The 25,894-nt window shown below is 44.4% G+C and overlaps 1 protein-coding gene across 23 annotated transcripts in view; it reads right to left on the reverse strand.

The window, feature by feature from the left end:
• Positions 1-25,894, reverse strand: part of PARD3 (par-3 family cell polarity regulator) — a 611,947-nt gene that overhangs the window by 242,345 nt on the left and 343,708 nt on the right. For 11 of the 23 annotated variants that reach the window (XM_006158305.2, XM_006158303.2, XM_014591496.1 and 8 more), the window contains 4 exons: positions 22,946-23,135; positions 17,549-17,700; positions 16,466-16,510; positions 8,459-8,686 (listed from right to left, as the gene is read on the reverse strand). In XM_006158305.2, coding sequence (XP_006158367.1) covers positions 8,459-8,686; positions 16,466-16,510; positions 17,549-17,700; positions 22,946-23,135 — 615 coding nt within the window. The remainder of the gene's footprint in view (positions 1-8,458; positions 8,687-16,465; positions 16,511-17,548; positions 17,701-22,945; positions 23,136-25,894) is intronic. The other 12 variants (XM_006158308.2, XM_006158307.2, XM_006158306.2 and 9 more) reach the window with 3 other exon arrangements.

A 25,894-nucleotide genomic window follows, 5' to 3' on the forward strand; every position in this document is an offset into this window, starting at 1 on the left:
CCAGACAGACAGACAGAGACAGAGAAACAGAAAGCAAGAAATCACCCCCCAGGGGGGATGGCCACGCCGCAATCCCTTCTCCTCCATTCTCCTCTTGGGATCTTGGGCACGCACGCACATGCGCCCGGCATGAGTTTTAAGCCACAGGGTCCTGGACGCGAACCGCGGTCGACTACATGGGAGTCCAGCGACATAGCCATTACGCTAACTGCTGGTTCCCACTTTTTTTTTTTTTTTTTTTACGGTGTTTGCCATAAGGTGTGTGTGGTCTCTGGAGAAAGACAGAGAGAGGGAAAGTGAGAAATCAGCCCCAGGAGGATGGCCACACCACAGCAGGGGCTTTGAGCACACACTTGCACCTGGTATGATTTTTAAGCTGCCAGGTCCAAGACTTGAACCACAATCGATCTTGTGTGAGCCTAGCGCCTTACAACCATGCCCACCTGCTGGCCCCACCATTCTTCACTTTTACTTTACCTTCTACATTTCATGTTGGCCCATCCCCAAATGAAGTGGGTAGAATCCCCCTAAAGACAGTGGCAGAAGGTCACCTCCACTGTCTCCCATGCCAAGAGAACGCTGCAGAACAAGCGTGAGGGGCCAGCAGGCCAAGCACCGTTACAACGTCAGCATTCTGAGCCCTCGGAGATTTGCTCAAGGCATCCAGGGGACGTTTCTACTGAAAGGACAGGCCACCAGGAGTGCCGAGTCCTGGCCTGGGGCGGTGCATGACCCAGTTGGCAGCATGCATAAACCTGCTGTGGGAATGGCCAGTGGGCGTTCCCTTTTAATCCCCAGCGGGCTTGATGTCCAGCATGTCTAAACAGGATACGAAATGTTACTTTCTGCGTCAGAGTGAAGGCAGGCGACTGCTGATTTGGAAGTGAAAAACAAAACCAAAGAACTCAACAGCATAACAGTGTAGACAGGACAGTGAACAGCGAGTGAACAGCGAGTAATGCATGGGAACCACTCAGAATGCCTCTCCCAAGCCAGGTCTGAACTGCCATGAAAAGCAATCCATAGTGGGAGAGCCGCGACATATTATACCAAAAATGTCTCAGATTAATTTCTACGTAAACTTTGGGCTTTCGAAAGTCAAATGAAAACTCGCGTGTTCAGGAAACAGCCTCTGGAAGGAGGAGGGTGACGCCTGATGCACACAGGTGGGTGGGAGGGGAGGGAATGCGGGAAGAGGTGATCCCATGAGTGCCATGGGACGGGCCAGGAGAACACGGGAGCCGAGGGCCTGCGGGGGCAAAAACGGGATTACAACGCTTCCCGCACAAATCAGCCACAGAAGGGCCAGCGAGAAGCGCCTAATGATAAGGCAGGAATTAAACGATGAAAGTTTTGGCTAGGCTGGAAAGAAGGGGAGACATTCGATTTCATGAGGAAAAATGAAGAAAGCTCCATAATGGAGTGGCCACACCGTGAGGTGACGGTTCCAAGTCCCCGAGCCTGGGAGCACTAATAAAGAAACCCCGTCGCCATCATCCGTCTTCACGCGGGAGACTAAGCCTGAGCGCACAGCTCCTTTCTCTGCCCAGGCACTGCCAAGCTGCGTCACTGCCTCGGGTGGCTGCAGCCATCACAAACCAGTCTTCTTGCTGTGTGCCATCCTGCCCCCATAACCCTCCCTCTACCCTGAGGCTTCAATCCCATTCTTTTACTTGGAATGCTTCAAATGTTTTTTAAAGTCCTATGGATAGAATGCAAATGGCTCAGCAGAGGCTGCCTGTGCTGTCTGGTCCATCTTAGACCGCACTCCTCTCTGCACAGCACGCAGCCTGACGGAGCTGGGGCTGTGGCGTCCCGGTGTGCTCGCATGCCATGGCTGTGTCCTCTCTGCACCCTCCTGGGAGCCCTCCCCACCACCACCACCCCACTTCCCTCTGCACCCTGACCCCACACAGGCTGGAGGGCACTACGTGGCAACCAGAGCACTACGCGGGCACTACGCCATGCTCGTCAAGGCGTGGCTCACTCGCTGAGTGGAAGCACCTTGCCTCGCAGGGACTTACAGCCCACAGATCAGGTTGTCGGTGCCACGAAAAGTCAGTGCACACAGGTACCTGGACGTAGCTGTAGCGTCGTGAACTTTCTCGTTTGCGAGCATGCTGAGTGATGGATCAGGTTTTGGGAAAGTCACGGCCTATTTTCTATGTAAAAACGCGTCATAACTGTCCCAACCACCTGGTAAAAACTCACGGGGCAGAGAATCTAAGATTCAGCTCTTCAGTAATTTGGGTCAAACACTTAAATAGGTTTCCCCCTGAAAAATGGTCAGAAATAACGAGACTATAATTCACACACTTAAGACATGACCGTTCATTGTACTTTAGCTTAAGGTACTTTTCACCTAGAAAAAGAACTGTGAGGAAGAGCTTCACACACACAAACAGAATCAAAACCCGTTCTCTTCAAACGCAGGAGATGTTTTAGTATACAAATTGGCATAAAACGATAGGTCATTCTTCTTCCTGGTATTTCAGAACAAATATTTTTATACACCAACATCTGATCATCATTAAAATAGATGAATCCAATAGAAAATGGTTCACGTAGAACTTTGAGTCCTACATCCTGAACTCTTTCACAGTAGATTTACTGCAATCGGAAAGGTCTTTTTCCTTGTGAGAAGATTAGACTTAGGATGTGCTGTTTTCGCTCAAAGTGATGGTGATGAAACGTGGGGCTGAATTCAGAGATATCAAATGCAAGATGAGGTTTTGTAGCTTATAAAACAGCAAGAGCGAGATTCCCCTAGAAGCCCTCATGTCAGCCGCTGTCGTAATGTGAGTTTAGTTTCCTCAAACCTCACACTGCAAACTTAAACGATGCATATTTTAGAGCAACGCATTTATCTGCCAGTGAGAGCACTGTCAGAAAGGGAGCTGCTATTCGAAAGCCACGTCTCCACGCTTGCAAGCCATGAAGTTGCCCACATGCAAAAATCTGAACCTGACCTATCTTCAAATCAATAGGTACGATGAGTGAAGCTATCGGGCTTCGCTCTGTTTCACCTCCCCAACCCCAACAAAAAGCTGCCACAGAATTGATAACAAGTCTACACTTTCTGGCAATTTTTAATTATGAAAAAATTGGGTTATGTATTTTTCAAAAAGAAAACAAAGCAATGCATGTTCTCAGCAGCAACAGAAACTGGCGTCTCGTGGGGTGGGAGAGGCTGGGAATGTGATTTGCATAGAAGAGGCAGCAGATTGTAGATGCCCTGACCTGTCAAACACAGGTAGGGCCTCGGAGATAATGGGTCCCACAATACAAAGCTCCATCCTGAACCACACAGACGCGCACGACACAGAGAGGCCAGATGGATTAAATGAGAGACAAAAACGCTGGCTTCTGCCATCTCCGCAGGAAGCACGTGAAGCGTTACGGAAGATGACAGATACCAGATACCACATGGATCCTGCCCCAGTCTCCTGGCCCCAGTGCTGTGTCCGTGCCACGGTTTCCACGCTACGGAGAGGCCAGCCTGCTCCGGGCTAGGAAACACAGTCGCTGGGGAGGTGCTGGCCCAGCTGACAAGAGCCATCAAGCAAGCCTGTGCCAACGTCTTTCTGGTAAAGAGGACAACCGTGGTGGGCTGCTGAGCCTGGGCTGGCGGCGCGGGGAGGCTCTGCTCACCTGGCAGCCGCGGCTTTGCTTTGCTTTATTTTTTTAAAGAGATTTTTTCTATAGGGTGTGTGAGATGGCCGGATTGACAGAAATACTGAGACAGAGAGAAAGAAAGCCAGAAATCAACCCCCTCCCCCCCAGGAGGGGGGGATGGCAACACTGCAATCCCTGTTCCTCCATCCTCCTCTTGAGATTTTGGGCGTGCAAGCACTCACACCAGGCGTGAGTTTAAGCCACCTGGTTTGGGACTCAAACTGTGGTCGACTACATGGGAGTCCAGAGAAAACCATTACGCCATCTGCTGGTCCCCAGCTGCAGCGTTCGAAGAACAGCCTCCCCACCCCAACAGTGACAGGGCACAGTGCAGGCCTCAGGGACATCCTGCCTGTCATCTCCTCCTTCTGTGAGGCCCAGGAAGGAGTGGTACCTTGGCTTAGGCCTGCATCACCTGCATCACCCGCCCAGAGCCATACTCAGCGGTGACAGGGCACTGTGATTTCAAGGGCAGCTGGAACCGAGTCACATCACAGGACAAGAAGAGACCCCACCCCAGCCCCACAGAGCACAGGCAGTGGAAGCTGCGGGGAGCAGAGTGGGGGACCTGCCCCCAAACCAAGGCTGCTGGGCGTAGAGAAGGGGAGGACGGCCCAGGAAGAGCTCCCCAGGGCCTTTCATGGCCGGGGACCCTGAGGCACAGCACGCCTGTCCTCCCCAGTCAACCGTAATGGTGACAGTCCAGTGCCACCAGTGGGAACCCCACCCTCGACAGGCATTTTTTATTTTTGAAAGGAAAACAGAGGTTGCTGAGGCATTGAAGGTGAAAAGTTCATGGAAAACACATACTATGAAAAAAGTACACAGGGATTTCAAAGTTTTTACACCAAAATAAACACATACTTTTAATGCCACTTTTCTGCAAACTTTTTGAAGTCTTACCCATGCGATGTCCAGTGTGGGACAGAAACAGGCACAGTGAGATGTCACCCCATCCCGAAGTCTTCTCTCCCTCACCCCCACCTCTGGTGACAGTGACACGCTCCCTGCCTCCCTCCTCTGTTCTCACTCTGGTGGGTGGTGGCCACCGTCCCCCACACGCCCTCTCCCTCCCTGTGGTAGTTACTCAGGAGCACAGTTACCCACACTTCAGTGCGACACTCCTCACTGCAGCCCACCGTGGGCTCCTTGCCACACCAGACAATGCAAGGCTGAGCCACGGTGGCTTCACAGGGGCAGGTGCGCATGCAGGTGGGAAGTGAATGGGGACAGAGGATCACGACCGCTCAGACAGAAAGCGACCTAAGAGAACAAGCCGGAACTTTAAAAATATATTCCTAAAAACTGTAATCCCTCCTTTTGTGTATTTTTTCAAAGAATTATTTAATTGTATTTGTGGGACCAGCAGTTAGCTTAATAGCTATGTCGCTTAACTCCCATGTAGCTGACCTTGGTTCCAGTCCCAGACCTGGTGACTTAAACTCACAATGGGCACATGTGTGTGCATGCCCAAGATCCCAAGAGAAGAGTGGAGGAGAAGGGACTGCGGCGTGGCCATCCCCCCTGGGGGTGATTTCTCTCTTTCTGTCTCTCTCTCGCTCCCTCTCTCTCTCTGTCGGGCGAGCGCACGTGCCCTATAGCAAAAACCTCTCCAAAAATATATATATATTTACTTGTATTTGTTATTATTATTTTAATTTGCTACAGAGCACATGAGCTCACCAGAGAGACGGAGGTAGGAGGGAGTGAGACAGCAAGCTTCCAGGTCTGGGACTTGAGCCATGATTGGCCCTGTAAGAGATCAGCACCCTAACCAACATGCTACCTGCTGACCCCAGCTCTCCCCCACACCACTTCTTAAAATTAAAATATATAGAGAACTCCAGTGTATAAGAGTAATTCAGACATAACTGTGGAGGCAGAGGCCTAGTGAGGGCAAAACCAAGACTCTCCGAAACCACTCGGGACCTCTCCCAACCAGAGGCACAGTGCACGGCTTGGAGGTCCCTGATCTAGCCATCCGATCTTCAGTTCCACAAATAAGGGAATGAAAGCTCAAGGATTTTAAGCAGTTTGACCCAAAACCCAAATAAGTGAGAAGAATGTGGACTAAGATGCAAATCACCTCATTCTACGTTAGTGTCCATTCTACTCATTAGAACAGTTTCAACAATCCCAACTGCAAAAATCCAAAATTTACAGTAGGGGCTTCCCCTCCACTTCCTTCTGAGCCTATCCAAAGTCCAGCACAATGTCTGAGAACAATGAACGGAAACGGGATTTTGCAGAGTACAGTCTGGTCTGGTTCCAGCTGCGGTGGATTTAGGACACCTGCCGTAAGTATCTTTCTCAGCTCTTGTCTAGAGCTTCACGTTTGGCTCACAAACTCTCATCTATACATGGATTGCTCCCACCCCAAAGGATATGAATCTTAAAGTACTGTTGCTGTGGGCCAGCAGGTGGCACAGTGAGTAGGGCTCTGGACTCCCCCATGACCAGCTGTGGTTCTCGTCGCGGACCTGGCAGCTTGACACACACTGGGTGCATGTACTTGCATGCCCCAAATCCCGAGAAGAGAACGGAGAAGGACTGCGGCATGGCCATTTCCCCTGGAGGGTGATTTCTCACTTTATTTCTATCTTTGTCTTCAGCCCAAGTACAAACCTTATAGCAAAAAAACCTCTCTCTTAAAAAACAAAGAAACAAAAACAACACCTGCCCGTTGTGAAGGAAATAAGGATCTACAGGGACAAGTTAAGATGCCACCTTGGTGGGAAACCCTGGAGCCTGCCCTGCAGACTCGGGCCCGTCCTCGTACACATGTGTGCCAGCCCTGTCACACTGAAATGAGTGACATGATAAATAAGAAAACTGCATTTTACGAGGAACCATGAGATTTTAACCAGCATAAAAGTTTGAAAGCATCAGGACCAGCAGTTAGCGTAATGGCTATGTCGCTGGACTCCCATGTAGTCAACTGCGGTTCGAGTCCCGGACCCAGCAGCTTAAACTCATGCCGGGCTCGTGTGCATGCGTGCCCAAGATCCTGAGAGGAGAATGGAGAAGGGATTGTGGCGTGGCCATCCCCCCTGGGGGGTGATTTCTCGCTGTCTATCTCTGTCTGTCTGGCGAGTGCACACACCCTATAGCAAAAACCTCTCCAAAAAAAAAGTTTGAAAGCATCACAAATTAAAGATGCTTAACATATATCTGTGGAGGGACCAAAGTACTATACTTTCACAAAAGACAAGGCCGGGCAGGCAAAGGCAAGACCTTTAAGTACCGAGAGGTATTAGGTGAGGCAGCAGAGAGCCATGCTCGCCTCGAGAGAAAACGCCACGGGTTCAGAAGCTCGTGTGACTCAGGATCTGGAAGACCCGGCTTGGCAGCAAAATCGGAAATCTGTTCTTCATCTGGCAAGGATAGGCTGCATATATTTGAAATCACTGGCTGACTGCAGTGAAAAGCTGTCCAGATTTGGATGGAGACTAAGGCAGGGTGGGAGGAGGGAATAAAGCAATCCTCTAAGTTTTGCATTAAATATTTCATTATGGCAGAAATTCTCGTTTCCCAGACACATTGTATGGTACCAGAAAAAAAATTACACAAATTTGCTTTAAATCTAATGTGATCTCTTTTTAATTCAAAATGCTCCTTTCCCATCAGTCTCCCTTAGGTGTAAGTGGTTCACCCCAAAGTAATATTAAACTGCAAGTAATTCACAGTCCATGACCCTGTCTCTGGTCTTTGCTTTAAAATTGGGCTTTAACTTTCTTATTTCTTACATCAATTAGAATGGGAAGTCACATTTTCGGTTAAAAGAATAAATCTTAATTAGTACTTGTAAACAGTATACACTAATCGACAAGGTTTACTATTATTATTAGGACTTTAAAGACCTTTCTATTCTAAGTAAATATATTAGTAGAATTTCCCTGTTACTTGTAAATAGAATAGTTATTTTTGTACAAGAAATGTTTAACTACAAAGATAAGTTCCCCTGAAGCATACATTTGTACATATTTATAAATCACTTTTTATTGTTCATTCATATTAACCTTCGGCTTTCAATAATTGTGGCTTAAACATTCTGCCCTTTGGAAGTACACACACATGACACAAACATATCTTGATAAGTCAGTTAAAAAAAAAAAAAAAGCAAGAATAACTCCTACAAGCAAAAGTATGTTTTCTAAATCATGGATGATTACAGATATCCACGGGAGGCATCACGTTATAGACGCTATACAACTACTGTTCTAACCATTTAGGTCCTCAGGCTAACGTTCCACCCCGAAGAATTATTAAAGGTTCCAAATCATTTTTTTGAATATGGATTATGTCACTGCGTACTGAATTAAAACTGAGATTAAAAAATGAGTTACTTCATAAAAATAGCAAAACAATTTGGTGTCAACCAAAATTACATTTTTACCAAAGGTAACTATATTTTACAAGCGCAATTAATGAGAACAATGGCGCTGCACTGTGTCACACTTTTCACAATTTTCACTTTGCTCTCCGGCTGAAAAGACAGACTCCCGTATCTGCCTCTGTGAAATCCATCGCACGTGACATGCCACGTGGCCCTGAGGCATGCCATGTGGCCCCTAGGAAGCCCCGTGGTATACTTGTGAGAGAAGCAGAGTGAAGGGGCAAATGAGGTCTTATTATTATTGTAAAAACAGTTGAGACCTCATAGACCCCATAGACCCCCGTGAGGTGTCCTGTGACACCCTTGGGTTCCCCGGAGCACACTTTAAGGACCATGGTTCTAGCCAGCAGTCCGTAAATGCCATTCTTATAACCATCATACACTTACAGGTCTCCATGCCTTCGTCGTCATCATCAACTGCAGGTTTGTCGTAAGACTTGTCAATGGCAGCCCGGAAGCTCTCGTTGCAGCCCCTTCCCCTGATAATCCGGGGCCGTGGACGATGGAAAGGAATGTCCCCATTCAAAGTCACCTCGGCCACCGCTGTCTGCAGACTTTCTAAGGAGCTTGATTTCTTCAGGCCCAGGGAGGGTCCCACGTCTCTGCTGGGGGAGCCTTGGAGGTTCACAGAAGCCACATGTTAGAATTAGTGGTGAAAATACATACCTGATATATTTCCACTCTGTGCAAACCTTTGGGGACATACAGTATTTTCTCAATGATGAGTTCGGGAGTGTGGATAGGTAAGACACAACGAGAAAGTAAAGCAATACTTACTAATTTTTATTTTTCCTAAGTTTATCTCAGGTTTCCTCTATTTTCATTAAGAAAAACATGAGAACAAAATCATCAGCTTTCATTGTATCGTGACAGATGAAACCTTTGTCAAATCAGTTTGCTGCAAGTAACATGAACATGCCAAAGGCAAGAGCTGCTTATTTGAAAAGCAGAGGTGATGACAAGGCGACCAGGAAGAAGCTTTCCGTTGGAACTGCAAGCACTTTCAGCAGCTCAATGGGGGCTAGAAGTCCGTGTCAAGGGGTTTCCTTGAGTCTCCTTCCTATCAACCTGCAGACTGTCAACCATCCATCTCCCAAAGAGCCCAGAAATAACAGTCGCCAGGGAAGCAGGGCACCCGGAACTGGGTAGGCACTTGATCCCAGGAAATGAGTTCTACAGAAAGAGCAAGGCACGCCTGAGTCCCGCAGAGGGAGCGAGGGGGGACGAGGAGCAGGCTGTGAATATGTTAGTCCCAGTCTCGGAACAGTGTCTGAAAAGCAGGTGAGGGACCAGAGGGAGATGGCCTCGCAACTCCAAGAACATTTCCACAGGACAGCAGGGGAGGGTCCGGGAAATTAAGGATGTGGCTCTTTCTCTTGGGGGAGATGGCCAACACTACCACGCTTTAGGGAACAATCAAAACGGATTTCTTTGGCGGGGGAGACAGCCTCATCCATCAAGATGAAACCTTTGTCAAATCAGTTTGCTGCAAGTAACATGAACATGCCAAAGGCAAGAGCTGCTTATTTGAAAAGCAGAGGTGATGACAAGGCGACCAGGAAGAAGCTTTCCGTTGGAACTGCAAGCACTTTCAGCAGCTCAATGGGGGCTAGAAGTCCGTGTCAAGGGGTTTCCTTGAGTCTCCTTCCTATCAACCTGCAGACTGTCAACCATCCATCTCCCAAAGAGCCCAGAAATAACAGTCGCCAGGGAAGCAGGGCACCCGGAACTGGGTAGGCACTTGATCCCAGGAAATGAGTTCTACAGAAAGAGCAAGGCACGCCTGAGTCCCGCAGAGGGAGCGAGGGGGGACGAGGAGCAGGCTGTGAATATGTTAGTCCCAGTCTCGGAACAGTGTCTGAAAAGCAGGTGAGGGACCAGAGGGAGATGGCCTCGCAACTCCAAGAACATTTCCACAGGACAGCAGGGGAGGGTCCGGGAAATTAAGGATGTGGCTCTTTCTCTTGGGGGGAGATGGCCAACACTACCACGCTTTAGGAAGCAATCAAAACGGATTTCTTTGGCGGGGTAGACAGCCTCATCCATCACTGCCTGACTGGGCACTCGCAGGTAGACTAATTTAGCCTCGAGACAGCTAAAATACCCACTCTGAGCCTCACGTGGGCAATGCAGGCTCCAGAGCTGGCTCTGCACGTACAGTGCTCAAAAGACAGGTTAAAAAAAATGAAGGGTAGGAGAAACAAAATAGTTTCTCTCTACATGGGATCGTCAGCCATATGTTGATCAATAATTAAGGAGTAGCCTTGTCATGTTTATTACCTAGAAGACAAATCATTGTGACTTGGGCTTTCCATAGCTCAGAGCAGGAACAGAATGACAACTGAACGGAGGGAGGCAACAGAATTGTCTTCTTAAGACTCATTTATGTTACATCTTTCACCTAATTTTCACAATGGGGTAGCGGCTTTAAGCAAGAACAGATGAGTACAGTAGCAAGGCTCTAACGAAGAAGTTAGAGTTCATAAAGTCATGTGCTGGGGAAGGAAAAGAGGACAGATTTTGCTTTCTCAATGCGGGCTTGTATATAATTCATAATTTATTGTATGACCAAAGTTCACATGAAATATTTCTTTCAAGGAGATCAATCTTATGTCTTCTCTTGATAGCACTCCAATTTCTGACCAGGTCATTTTCTGAATTACTCATAAAAGTCATGTCACAGAAAGGAAAAATAATTTTGTTCTGAAGCACTAAAAATAAAAAAAAATTTAAAAAAAAAAAGGAAGTAATCAAGGACTCAGAAAGAAAAAGGAAAAGATCATCCTGGTCAGGGATGTTTACATATGTTTTTTTAAATAGCTATTGAGGAGGATTTTTTTTTAAAAGGTTATTTTTTCAGGAATGAGAGAGAGCTAGTAAGCACACTCCCAGCAGGGCCCACTACCACGACCCACCCCCAGCCTTCCTCCAGCCTTGGGTCATTGGCACAGTGCAGTGGTGTCCAAAGCCCAAGAAGGTGCCCCGATTTGAACCAGCAACCTTCTTGTGTGGCATTGCCTTGGTAGGGTGCCACCTTTTCACCACCCAGTACCATCTGGCCTCGGGGCTATTTACCATTATACTTCCAACAATGGGCACTGGGAAGATCTTTTTCTGAATAAGTTGTGCCTATCGATTTTTACAATTTACCGGTGTATTTGGGTTGTACCGATAATTGTATAGATGACATAGCAGGTATGTTGCTGGACTCCCACATGGCCAACCACAGTTAAAGTCCCAGATCTGGTGGCCTGAAAATCACATTAGGTGCATGTGCATGCATGCCCAAGATCCCAGAAAGAGAACGGAGAAGAAGGGATTGTGGTGTGGCCAGCCCCCGGGACTGATTTCTCAATTTTGCTCTCACTGTCTCTCTCTGGAGAGTGCTGGTGCCTCATAGCAAAAACTTCTAACTAAAAGAAAGAAATTAAAAAAATGCTAGACAAAATATTTGGTACTTTCTAAAGTTCATCAAGGATATGTGTGTGTATTATATATATATATATATATATATATGTACAAGTATGTATATGTATGTGTGCATACGTCTCCAAGAGAGATTTCATATTTTCAGTAAAGATCATTGAAAATCAATTTTATAAATTCAGCTTTCTTTGTGAAAAGATAGCTGAGATTTTACTTAATATCCTAAGAGCAATAAAAACTATAATAAATTTCAGAAAGGGCATGAGTATATATGAAAACTGAGGATCCCTCACCACAGAGAAGGCAAATGTCTAAGAAAAACAATGAATTACAAGTATAATTAAATGAACAATAAACATTGTGTAAGTGCAATTCGGAGTGTACCCATCTCAAGTTTTTCCCTAAATTCATACCACAATGATGGAAGGTTTGGCACTGGTAAGTGCTGAGGGTCAGCACTGGGTTTGTAGGAGCTGGGGAGTGGGTCTCTGCATTTACATAAGGCAGAAATGTCTCAAAATAATAAGTTATGCAAGGGACCAGCAGTTAGCGTAATGGCTATGTCACTGGACTCCCATGTAGTCGACCATGGTTCGCGTCCCCGACCCGGTGGCTTGAAACTAATGCCGGGCATGTGTGCATGCATGCCCAAGATCCCAGGAGGAGAATGGAGGAGAAGGGATTATGGCATGGCCATTCCCCCTGGGGGGTGACTCTGTAACAGGGACCAGTCGACTGTGAGCCTAACCTGGAAAATTCAGATAGAACAGCCATGGCCATGTATGGATGCCTTCACTGTGTGATGGAGAATCCGAGAGCCCCAACAGAGACCACACATTCCACAAAACTCGAAGATTGACTGCTTGTCCCTTCACAGAGAGTCCTTGGTGACTCTCGATCCATAAAAAGGGGTTCACCTAGGGAACCAGCAGTTAGCGTAATGGCTATGTCGCTGGACTCCCACGTAGTCGACCACGGTTTGCGTCCCGGACCCAGTGGCTTAAAATTCACGCCGGGTGCATGTGCGTGCATGCCCAAGATCCCGAAAGGCGAATGGAGGAGAAGGGATTGCAGCGTGACCATCCCCCGCGGGGGTTATTTCTCACTTTCTGTCTCTATGTCTCTGTCGGGCGAGCGCATGCGCCCTATAGCAAAAACCTCTCCAAAAAAAAAAAAAAAGAAAAAAGAAAGGGGTTCACCTAAACCTGTTGGCCCTCAGACAGCAAAGTGTGATCTCTGGAGTGGCCACATGCCTGGTGTAGTGCGCTTCGCTTTGGGCCAGGAAGTGGGCTGCTCCCGGAAAGTACGCTGCTGTCTTAACCTCTCTGCTGCAGGTTACTATGTGAATATTGCATTTTAAGTACTGCATTTGTCAAAGAAAGTTTAACACAGGTGTAAAGTGATACATTACGACTTTTAAATGAGGTTACTAACTTCTCAAACATTATAATTTAGCATGTACTAGTAATACCAAGCGAAAAGAATCTTTCTCTATATATCTTTCTGGATAAGTAAGATATTTTACTTATATAGAAAAAGCAGTCTGTTTTATCTTCATTTTAAAACAATATCTTAAAGCTCTCACTTTATATAAATCTTTTAAGTCATTAGTTTACTTTGCTTATTTTTTATAATTCGAGGCTTAAACTGTTAGAAACCCAATTCTCTTTTTATCCCTGTTCATCTTTGTTCTTTTGGAAGTCCACTTTACCCCCCTGCATGATATAAAGTCTCTAAATCCAGGAATAAAGGGACAGGAGTCATAAACATACTATTTCCTCTAGATCTTATTTTCCACTCCAAATACTCCTCTTGCCAAAAGAGTAGAGGATGTCTTCTGCAAATCACAGAGGGAAATGGGATTCAATTTTCATTACTAAAGGCCGATGGCCAGATGATCTAGGCTAAAATGCCACTGTCCTTGTCCCAACTTCAGTTAAATTAGAAAATCATGATAGTCGTTAAAATTCAAGTAAAACAGGGGCCAATAGGTGGCATGGTGGATAAGGGCGCTGGACTCCCACATGGCCAACCACGGTTCGAGTAACAGACCTGGCGGCTTTCTCTCTCTCTCCCCCCCCTTTCCCTCTCTGGTCAAATTTAAATGAATAAATAAATAAATAAATAAGGTTAAAATAAAGCAATTCTTTTAAAAAAATTCAAGTACAGAACCGGCAGTTAGTATAAAGGCTATGTCGCTGGACTCTCAGGTAGTCGACCACAGTTCGAGTCCTGGACCTGGTGGCTTAAACTCATGCTGGGATCCCGAGAGGAGACTAGAGGAGAAGGGACTGCAGCTTGGCCATACCCTAGGGGGTGACTTCTTGCTTTCTATCTCTCTGTCTCTCTGGCGAGCACATGCACCCTATAGCAAAAACCTCTCAAAAAAAGAAGACAAAAAAAATTCAAGTAAAACAAAGAAATAAAAATAACTGGAGACCTAGCTAGTGCAGTTGGGGCAGAGGGATATCTAGTATTAAATTAAAAACAACAGACAAAAAATTACTTTTGCATCTCTCCAGTGATTTTTGATCTCAAGATATTCCAATTGAATGTGTTAGTATAGATTGTACATAAGGCCAAAAAAAAAAAAAAAAAGGCGAGAAAAAGGATCTTTTTATGTAAGATTAAGCATTTTAAAACATAGTTTAATTAGACTATGAAACCTGCACTCTTGCTATAAGAGTTGTAGAATGCTGTCAGTTAAAATCTGGATATTCTTATTTTTTTAAAGATGTTTTTGGGATAGGGCATGTGTGCACTTGCTGGAGAGAGAGACAGAGACAGTGAGAGAGAAAGTGAGAAATCACCCCCCAGGGCGATGGCCACACCACAATCCCCTCTCCATTTTCCTGCCGGGATCTTGGGGACACATGTACACACACGCTCCCAGTGTGATTTTCAAAGTACTGGGTCTAAGACTCAAACTGCAGTTAGTCATTTGGGAGTCCAGGGATGTAACCACTATGCCACCCACTGGCCCCAAGGGTATTCTTGATTTCTAAAATCACAATAAATCATTCCATACTTTGTAATAGCTATAAGTTGATTAAAGTAAATATTTTTCTCATTTTACTTAATGGGCATAGTATATCAGGCCACGACCTTTAACCTGAGCAGTTCAACCTTGTTTCTATTCACTTTAACTTGGACAAGGGTTATTTATTTATTTTTAAGGTTTTTGCCATAGAATGTGTGTATTCCCTGGAAAGAGAGAGACAGAGGGAAAATCCCTTCTCTTCCATTATGTTCTTGGGATTCTGGTCATGCACTTACACACCTGGCCTGATTTCCAAGTCACCAAGACTGAGACTCAAACTGCAGCTGACCACATGAGAATGCAGCTCCTTAACCATAAAGCTACCTGCTGGCCCCTAGGTGTAACTTCCTTAAAAGCACTAAATATTTCTAACTCCCAAAACCGATTACTACATTATATATGTCAACTATCAAATACTTTCTCAGTTTTTCTTTAGTCCTGCTTCAGAATGCTAATGAATTTTGCATCTGATAAGAAAAATAACTACTTAGTATGGGTTCAAGCTATAGTTCATTGCCTTGCAATACAGTTAATCTTATGATTTATTGAGCATAATTTTTACAATCTATCTTTTGCTCTACAGAATGTGGTAACTCCAATCATTTCCAAAATAATCTTTACATACATATGTGGTAAACACATATCTCAAGCAGGCTAAAAATAATTACTACTGCAGGTTAAAAAGGTGAATTGAAGCTAATTAGGGCTAAATAGTACAAATGCATTATAGTAGATCTAGAATAATTAAAACACCATTCCAAACGTATAATAATATATTATAAATGCTCAATTGTGCAAAGTACATTATTTTAACTAAGTACTTTCGTCTGACAATTTTCATACAACATAAAAAGTAAAATGTACTATAATGCCAAATCGAGTTAACAAAATCCACTGTTCTACAGAATGACTCAGCCGTACTTCAGAAGTAATGAATTTAGGACAGGTTCACGAAGTTGAGATATGGGAGCCATGGGGCCAGCAGGTGGTGCTGTGGTTAAGGTGCTGGATTCCCAGAGGGCTTACTGTGGTTCAAGTCCCAGGCCTTGCTTTGTTACTTTCCATCTCTCTGGTCAAATTAAATAATAATAATAAAATTAAAGAAATAATTCTTTTTTAAAGATGATGGAGTCAGTCGTTCAACACTCTTACAGTTGAATGTAACATCAGATTAAATATAGCTAATTTCGGAATCTGAAAAAGAATTAGGGTTTTCTGAATAACTCAGGATAGCAATACTAGTCATATTCTTCTTCAGCGAAAAACATTTATGTTGGCATTATCTATTAGCTTTCAAATACAAAATTACCACTTTGAGATTCATTCTTTGTATATTAATCTAGATATCCTATAGATAACCTGAAAACCTAAGAGCTTACCATAAAAGAGCATGTTTTCAGAATTGTGATTTTGTTTTAGATTGTAACAAAACATTCCTATGCAAATGTTATTAAAATTCAGGTCCTTGGGACCAGTAGTTGGTGCAATGGCTATGTCTGGTGGCTTAAACTCACGCCGGGCACATGTGCGTGTGTGTCCAAATCCCGAGAGGAGAATGGAGAAGGGATTGCAGCATGGCCATCCCCCTGGGGGTGATTTCTCGCTTTCTGTCTCTCTGTCTCTCTCTGTCTTTCTGGCGAGCACACGTGCCCTATAGCAAAAACATCTCCAAAGAAAAAAAACAAAAAATCATGGTCGTCGTAAGCATTTTTGAAGTACTAAATTATTTCTTTTAGTATGTGCACCACTGATAAATTTTTTCTAACAAAAAATTTTCTTTTCTTATACAATTTGATTTCCCACAATGAAAACATCATTGCAAGACTGGAATATTTATGTTGACACATGATATGATTGGCAGCTCTATAACTGTGATAATCTCCTTGAACCGCGGTTTCTATGGCAACAGTCTAACTGTCCGTTCTTACCTGCTTTCTGGTCATCCACTGTATTGAGTTTAGTCTCGTCAGCTACTGTTAAAAGGTAAATGCATAATGGTTAGCCCGTTAGTCCCCACAGGCCAGCATGCTTCAACCATTCCCAGATCTTTTCAGTTAGGCCATAATTCTTTGGTAATATTTCATGCAAATAATATGACACACCAAGCAAACATTCATAATCAAAACAGGGAGGAAAAAAAGCAGTGTCTCCATGCAATATGCCAGTCATTTCACTTCGTCACGTGTGTTATTTGTATGTTAGCATATCATAATTAGCCAAGGCACCGCATCGCCAAATTTTTCTTTTATGCTTATGGTAAATTAATGCTGTTAGTCTTAAGTACAAACAGCCACCAGAGAACAGCCTATGTTACAGTTTATTAACAAAGGTTTTAAAATCATTCCGTTCATGGATATAATTAGTTATTTTTCTTAATTAATTATTATTATTATTTTTGGGGGGGTAGATTTGGATTTAAAAAGAGACACTACCTGATTGGTGTTTGACTGAATAACTATGGTCATTTTCCTTCTCTGGTTTGCTCTCAAATATTCTCTCAAATTACAACTTTGATTAAATGCCTTAATTAGCAAAACATAAGAATCTCTATTAAATAAACCTTAAGGAATAGCAATGAAAGGAAGATATCATGAAGTAACCAAATTCCAGACATGGATTGAGATAATGGTTTCTCTCCACAAGCTTTTCTTCTAGTTCAAAAATCTCACAACCAACCAAATACAATTTCAATAGAATTGGTCTTAAACAGCTGAGGTGCTACGACGTTTCATTTTACAAGGCTATACGGGTAGCATGATATGCACGTGTGCTTGTGTCTGTTCTCACAAGAAAACATATATACGAACATATTGCATATTATGTAAACATGCCACTTACGGGTGATACGGTTATCTCAAACTCAGAGAACAACTAATTTTTGCCAAATTGCCACATTTCATATTTATTTTCTCTACTGCTCGAAGTAAACAGACATGTGTTTGGGACCATCAATTTTATCCCGAAAGCATCTAAACCTTATTTAGATAAAGATTCATGGAGATTGTACTCACTACCTAAATCCATGCTTTTTGATTTTCGTGTTTTAATGAAATCCAATTGACTGGCATCTGAAAATTGCTTTGTGCGTTTTTCTGACATACTCTGGCGTCCAAATCCTTCCCGTTGAAAAGCAAGAACTGGATCAACATCTGGACTCAAAGAGCTGAGGTGAAGAAAGAGATAAACACAAAGTATTTACTGAGAATAATGACAGCCAACTTAGGAACTCATATACACCTGTGTACATGAATACATGCTTATGTACAGTCCTCAAAATAGTTTAAACTAAATAACACAAATGGAGTCCACTCAAAACCCTGCGATGGAAAAAATACCATGTTAATTTCGTGTTAGAGTAACTCCATGTAAATTTCCTGTCTACTTCCCTTTCTCGAATCTTCCACTCTACTGGGTAATACATCATTATTTTGAAGTGATCATAAAAAATGAGCCTGATTTTTCTTCAGACAGTGCTAGAATTAAATATCTGAACAACTCTGTAGTTTAATATACAAATATTAGGATTACACAAGCGACTATATAAACTACAACTGAAGCTCCAGAAATGATATTTTCTGGTCCTTCTACAGATTGTTTATCTTGTGTTTCAGAAAGAAAAGCCCCTCTTTCGTATGTTGTTTCACAAGGATACAGTTTCCCTGACATACTTAATTAATCAAGTGAAAAGAAATCAATTCAACAAACCTCTCTTAGAACCCCCTCTCATTAAGGCATGGCGGGTACCAGGGTCAAAACAGTACATATTTTATTTATTGGAGAACATCTGCAGACCCCAGTTCTCTGTTATTCATAAGAAAACCCCAACCCAGAAGGACGAAGCTGGTGGGGAGGGTGCATGGGTGAGAGGGTAAGTGGGAGATGAAGTCAGGAAAAGCGTGCCTAAGTGCAGATGGCATCTGGCTGGTGTCACCAACACAGTGGCTCACGTGGAGGTGATATGGAGGCATATGGCAGACCCCTGGGAGTAGGACAGTCTGAAGTGCTTTCCAAGGGAAGTGGAGATGACACAGAAACATTCCTACTTGGAAAAATCTGTAAACACTTTCAAAAGCACTACCCAGTATTCTGAGCAAGTTCATGCCGTAAGAATGGTTTTCCCTGTACTGGGCATATTCAGTAAATACACACACTGGCTGGCCTTTACCAGGGTCCAGCTACCGCACCTTCCAGCCAGGTAGGGAACACCCCCCCATAGCTACCCAAACATCCTGGGAATTGCACAGGCCATATCTCCCGTGTCACGGAGATTTCTGACGGAAGCACGCTTCTCTAGCCTCCAGCCTTCTGAGAATATCCGCCCAGATTGGGAAAAGGACAGTGATTTGGTCTGAATATGCATCAGAAGTTTAGCTGCAATTTATTATGCAAAAAATGATCAATGGGAGACTAGCACCTGGCATAATGGCTATGTCGCTGGACTCCCATGTAGTCGACTGTGGTTCAAGCCACAAACACGGTGGCTTAAACTTACACCAGGTGCATGTGTGTGCATGCCCAAGATTCCGAGAGGAGAATGGAAGAGAAGGGATTGTGGCGTGGCCATCTCCCCTGGGAGGTGATTTCTTGCTTTCTGTCTCTCTGGCTCTCTCTGTCTTTTCAGCGAGCACATTTGCCCTATAGCAAAAACCTCTCTTGCCCCAAAAAAAAAACCCCCCAAAAAAAAAAAAAAAAAAAAAAGATCATTGGCCCTTACTGACCAGCTAAGCCAACCGTTCTGAAAAGTAGAATACTGAGGAGCAAGTTCTGCTAACAGGCTAAGTGACCTGAAATGTTTTCTGACCAAATGTCTGAATAGCCTTAATAAAGCAAACGGTTGTTTCAAGCATCTCACAAAGGCACAGGCGAAAGACTTTGTAAATTATAAACCACTACAAAAATCCTAATACTAGAGAAGACCTATTTCAAGGTACCAAAGAAATGCAAATTATAGCAATGGAAACCTGGGATCCTTAAAAACTACATGGAGGAGTGGGGACAATCCTTTGGGATCTATTTGGAAGTACAAGGAAGAGGTAAGACAGGCAACCAGGACTTCAGGCCGCATCAGTCTCATGGTCACACAGGGCAGGAAGCTGCCTCCCAAGCACCTCGGGGAGCAAGGCCTGGTCCTGGCCCAGGTGCACAGAGGAGGGAAACGCACCCTTCTCACAGGGACCAAGAGTTTAGCCCAAGAGAAAAACAATTTTGTTTTAATGTTATTTTCAATTTTATTTTAGATTGCTAAAGGGTGTGGCACTCACGAGAAAAAGAGAGAGAGACTTCCACTCCTCGCACCACCCAGGGGGCTCATCAATCTGCCATCCCTCCCCTCCAGTTCTCCTCTGGGAATTGAGCACACACACACACACACACACACACACACACACACACACAGCGTGTTTTGGGTTTTGAAGCTGCCAGTTCTGGGGCCTGAACCACACAGTCAGCCATGTGGGATTCTGCCACCAGACCAGAACAACGGTGTTTCCGAGTTTCGTGAACCCCTATGCTATGTCTGCAGAAATGTTATTTTGTTTGCATTCTACTTGAAATCTCTGGTTTTAATACAACATTAGGACCAGCATTTAGTGTAATGACTATGTCTCTGGACGCCCATGTAGTTGACCGCAGTTCAAGTCCTGGACCTGGTGGCTTAAACTCACAACAGGCGCGTGTGCGTGTGTGCCCAAGATCCAGAGAGGAGAGTGGAGGAGAAGGGACTGCAACATAGCCATCCCCCCTGGGGGTTGATTGCTCACTTTCTATCTCTTTATCTCTGTCTATCTTTCTGGGGAGCACATGCGCCCTATAGCAAAAACCTCTCAAAAAAAAAAAAAAAAAAAAAAGCAACATCGTATTTCTTCTTCAAAACACTGAATAAGTTGGATGCTCTAAGGAGAATCAGAGTCATGGTTATGGTGAAGCTTCAGGTGCCTTTCACATAATGCTCTGTTTCAGAGCCTGGCTGGTAACGTGGACAGAGCGAATGTGAAATAGTCGTAATAGAAATTATTAGTAAAAGATTTTTTCAAATAAATATTCACATAGACCATGTTGCCTCAGCACCATATACTGGCATGTTTTCTTCATTGCCAGGTTGTGTGTGCTCACCAGAGAGACAGAGAAAGAGAGAGAAGCTGCCCCAATCGGAGGGTGCTCGGATGGGGTGTGGTCATGACACAATCCCTTCTCTTATGTATTCTCCATCCTGTTGGGATTTGGGACATATATGCAGGTGCACCTGGAATTTTTCAAGCAGCCAATGCCAGAATTCAAACCACACAGCAGGCCATGAGAGGGCCAGCCCTCTTAGCCACTAGGAAATTGGGCGGGCCGGGCATGTTTTTAAACAAATATCCTTTGAAATGAAGTAGTATTTGTGATGATACCTGTTCTCCCTTTAACAAACATTGTAAAAGTTCCCCAAACCAATGAATGGGCTGAAAAAAGTATATTCTAATAGTGGACAAATGAGAAGTTTAGCCATTTGACATATTTAGCCTCTCTGAATTGTGCAGTGAACCGTAAACATGCACAATTTAAAATGTCAAATGAGTGTGCGAGTTAATAAGCGTCGTAAAATAACTAAATACTCTTAAACCGTGACATAATTAATTCTTCCCTAGCAATATACCCATTAAGCCAATTTCAGACACAATAAACAATACAGGAGGACATTTCACAAGTTAGATAGCAGCTCTGACAGCTGATGCTTTAAAGAATGTAACCATATCCTGACCCGTGTTATTAAAATTCCAGTTATTAATCCCATCTTATTGCCCTTTTGTTTTGGTAACATTTTCATCAAGGATTACGGAGATATTGTTAGGCTGGAAGAGCTTACATTTTCGGCTGTGATTCAGAACAGCTGCCATTCCTGTTTGGATAACCCTTCCTTCTCCTGCTTGTCTTTGCCCCAAGTTCCCCACAGCAAAACCTCACAATTCCTCACCATTTTGCAACTCCTCCTTAGGGAAATTCATGCCACAACCTAGCCCTGCTTGGTATTTCTTTATTTTCTCCAACACACTGAGTTACCAGGCGTGGGACAGGCTTATTCCTATGACCTCCTCTGTGATTTCTCATCCTGGGGGCAATTCAAAGGCTTCTGTCCCAGTGCTGAGGGCTGCACACCCATTCCTTCCTCAGGGCTGCTTTCACATTCAGAAACTGCAGCAGTCAACCTGAGGTTTCTGAGGAGATTCCCTGCCTTTCCCTTTATGTTGAAGCCCTCCCCTCTACTTAAACTAAAAACACTCGTTCAAAGATAAGCTATTATCATGCAGACTGGAGTGTAGCTCTATTTTTAAATCCTGTGTTTTCAAAAGGAGAATTAGAAAAGAAATAAAGAAAAGCCTGAAAGGAACCTTTTCAAGGGCCCAAATAACAGGTGAGAGGATTCCAGAAGAACATCTGCAGAGTTAACAGATAAAAGAGCTATGTGTTCCTGTGTTCCCCTGGGGGGCAGGGAAGAGGACTGGGGGTGGTTTACTTTGTTAAAATCATCTCTACAATGTTCATACTCACCAGTGTCAGCCGCCCCCCACCCCCCACCCCCCCAACACTTCCTCTGTCATATTTAACATATTTAATGTTGCCACACTAGTAAAGAGTAGGAGGTAGAAATGGATAAGTGGAGAAGGAAAATGCCTTAACATTTAAACATAATTCTGCTGATGGGTTCATAACAGATCCCAGAGAAAGGGCGAAAAGAAAACCCTGGTAAGTGCTTTCAGTGGTTCCTGTGAGTTTTCACCACAGCCTCAGGGGCAGGGTCCTGAGAGGGACTCTGCCTGGGCTCACTGACATACACAATCACCAGGCACCTGTGCCCCTTTGCAAGCCCCACCTTGGCTCATCATTTCAAAGGCTTTGTTCTACTATGAAAGACAGCAAAGAGAAAGTAGCAGGAGACCACTCCAAAGTCACTGCTAAAAACAAGGACAGGGCACTTTGGAGCATGGTTAAAGCACTCCAAAAAGGAAAGCTAAAATAAGCCTCTTCCCACTCCCAGAAAAAATAAATGATTAGTTTTGCCAAAGACATCCAATTGTTACAATTCACTTAGGGGTTTGCTTCGAATTTATTTATTTCATAGAAAAATATTCATCAAATCGCCACAGAACTAAAATAAACAAAACTTGGAGACCCATCACAGGAGGTCTGGGTTAGTGGTGGTTTGTTGTTCTGGCTAAGTTACTAACTGCAGTACTTGACAGGCTGAAAGAATGAAGCAGGTTTGCAGAGCTGGGGTATGATCTTTCATTAAAAGGACGATAATGAAAAGTATTAAAACCGTGAAAACAGAACACTGCTGTTAGATAACTACGCTCAGTGATAAACTGTCCGAACATAACGTAAATGTGACCGCGATTACCGAACGCATTTCAGCCCTCATATGAGCTCACCAGTCGGCTGAATCGCTGACGGCAACTTTGGCCCAAGTGCCGGCGTCTGTTGTCACGAATCCCACGTCGTCATGAGAGCTGGCAGATGACTGGTCAGAGAGATGTGGAGGCAGGATGGGCAGCCTGTCATCCTCTATGATGACGGTGTCGTCCTGGGGCATGTTCACTGTGGGAGAGAGCTGGTATTTCCCTGTCCAGTAGAAAAACAGAAGAAACAATTGCAGACCTTGATCTAAGGGTTATCTCTCATCAATTTAACACTTTACTATATCAGAAAAAATTCTAAACTCCTACACGTCTGCTCAGCCTAGTAGAACAAAATCAAATGTAGCAGATTTAGCTTTCATAAACGAGTGTCGAACAGAGCCCTCAAGATCCTCACTCTCTCTGACACCTCAACCCTGCGGCTCAGGGCACAGTGTGCAGTCTTTGGTTTGAAGATTCCTAAAGTCAAAGATGATCTCCAAAATGTCTTCTAATAGGAAATGCTAACAGACGCTAAGCTGTGAAACTTCTCTGAGAAACATTACCAGGAAATTTAAAGGGAAGCCCTGCGAACGTAGACCAGTCATTCCCTGATCCATCCACTCACCCACCAAGCAGCTACCCCATTGTACAATACCAGGCAGGGACTGTAAAACACAAGCTCTGTCCTTACGGCTCCCACCCTAGTGAAGGAGGAGACAGTGGTAACCACATGGTGGTAGGAGCCACGTGCTCAAGTGCCCTGGCATTCGCCTGTGCTGGTAATTGTTTGGGAAGTGAGGGTAGGAGGGCTCCTGGAATCTCAGCAGAGGTTAATGGTAGCCTTGGGAGTTGAAGGCTGATGGGGAGTCTTTGTACTAGAGGAGATGATGACATTTATTTTGAATTTTATCGACATCATTATTAAATGCATGGTGGAGAGAAGCCCACAGACCATTGAGGTAAGTACAATCAGTGGGAAACCCGGGGAGGAGAGAGGACAGGAGTGCTTGGACTGCCCAGAGCTTTCAGGCCATGCTCGGGAAGCCTGTACTTGCCCAGTGACTGCCAGCATCTAGTGTGCTCAGTAAGGAAAGCCCTTGAACTGTCCACACCGACCAGCTTCTTGCAGGAAAATCAGCTCAGCCTCATGGATCAGCATGACAGATATCACACTTCACAATCTTTCTTGGGACAAAATTAAGTTTCAATGCCCTGAATCTTCAAAGACAAAGCTGAGATCCAAATGATGTCACTTCTTTTTTTCCCAGAAATCTGCAAGTCTTCCAGCTTGCTCGCCAAATCTTGCCATGCTTCTTCAGAGCAAGGAAGTATGGCCGAGGCTCTGGGCCTTGTGGATAGTTATAAGAGGCCACACTAAAAGGAACACGAGCTGTGGTCTGAGGTAGGCCGCTGGCCTGAGGCCCAGTGGAGCTGGCAGACCGGATGATCTCCCTGGCCACCTCGTGGGACGGCGGCCTTGGCTTGCATTTTAAGCCCAATCTCCAAGTCAGCCATCTGCTTCCCACCCTAATAAAAGGCATGCTACATGTTCCCAAGCTACCACCATTTTACACTTTTCAAGATAAACAGGTTTTCAGGACCAGCAGATGGCGTAACAGCTATGTCGCTGGACTCCATGTATTCGACCACGGTTAGAGTCCCGGACCTGGTGTCTTAAACTCACACCAGGCGCGTGTGCGTGCGTGCCCAAGATTCCGAGAGGAGAATGGAGGAGAAGGGACTGCGGCGTGGCCATCCTCCCCAGGGGGTGATTTCTGGCTTTCTGTGTCTCAGCACATTAGCAGTATACAGGGGATTTATTAACATTCTAGGATCAGTCTTAGGTAAACATTCATAGAAATTTGGGGGATGGCAACAACAGCCTTGAAGGATTTTTTTAAAGGATATAGTTTTCTAGACATTTTACATTTTAGCAAAGATGGCTCAACTGGCTCCCTGAGTGTTCGACACATCTGACATGAGGAACCTGCTGCACGTGTCAGATGCACTCATGGCCGAGCTACCCTACTGCGGAAGTGCTCCGCGTTTCCTGCTCCCCACTCGGCGTGTTAGCAAGCAACATCACAAACGTTTCATTGGGACTTCAAAGCCACATAGGACTGTCAACTATAAAAACCAGCAGCTTTATAGGCTGCTCATAATAAAACCATAAATCAAATGTCATACTTATTCTCCTTTCCTGGGTTCAAGTCACTTACTCATTCCGACTCAAGTTTAACTGTACATAAACATAAACCTATATAAACCTATTCCACAAAAATATCATTCATAAATAAGGTGGGACATGCTTGCACTATTCATCAAAAATAGGTATGTTTCTCAAGACATACTTTTTTTTCCCCTAACAGTGCAAGAATTATATGAGGTGACTTCAAGAAGCTTCTGAAGAAAACGGATTTAAAGTATGAGTTTATTTTGGTGGGTGTTATTTTGAGTAAAATATTGCACTCTAATTTTCACAAAGATTACAGATAAATAAATGGCAAGAAATCTCTCCAATGGTAAGAGAATAACTTATCACTTCGCTCTCTGTGACTCTGGAGGCTAATTAATTAGTTCATGAGATTTGAGAATTCATATCTTCCATTACTTTTGCACTTCTGAGCATGCTTGCAAGAAAAACAGCAGGTTGGGTCTGGCTCCAGGAATACATGGTGAAAAAACGACAACTGCACTACCTACCTACGTGTGCTCCCGACCTCCACAGACACCACCTCTTGGTCACACTTGCTGGTTCCCACTCAGCATAAATGTGAAACCTGACTGACCTGGGAAGGCCACTTCTCCTGTTCTCCTTCCTCCTGTTTCTGATGGATAAACTTTCTTCTCTGCCCTACTAGTCAACCAACACCCATGTGGTAAGAAGTAAACCAGTCAACACCTTGCAGAGGAGTGAAACAAAGCGATATGACATGATTTTTACTGAACATTTATTCTTTGGTAAATTTACATAAGAAGGCA

The sequence above is a fragment of the Tupaia chinensis genome, unplaced genomic scaffold, assembly GCF_000334495.1.
Source record: "Tupaia chinensis unplaced genomic scaffold, TupChi_1.0 Scaffold000578_2, whole genome shotgun sequence".
In the NCBI taxonomy this organism is placed as follows: Eukaryota; Metazoa; Chordata; class Mammalia; order Scandentia; family Tupaiidae; genus Tupaia; species Tupaia belangeri.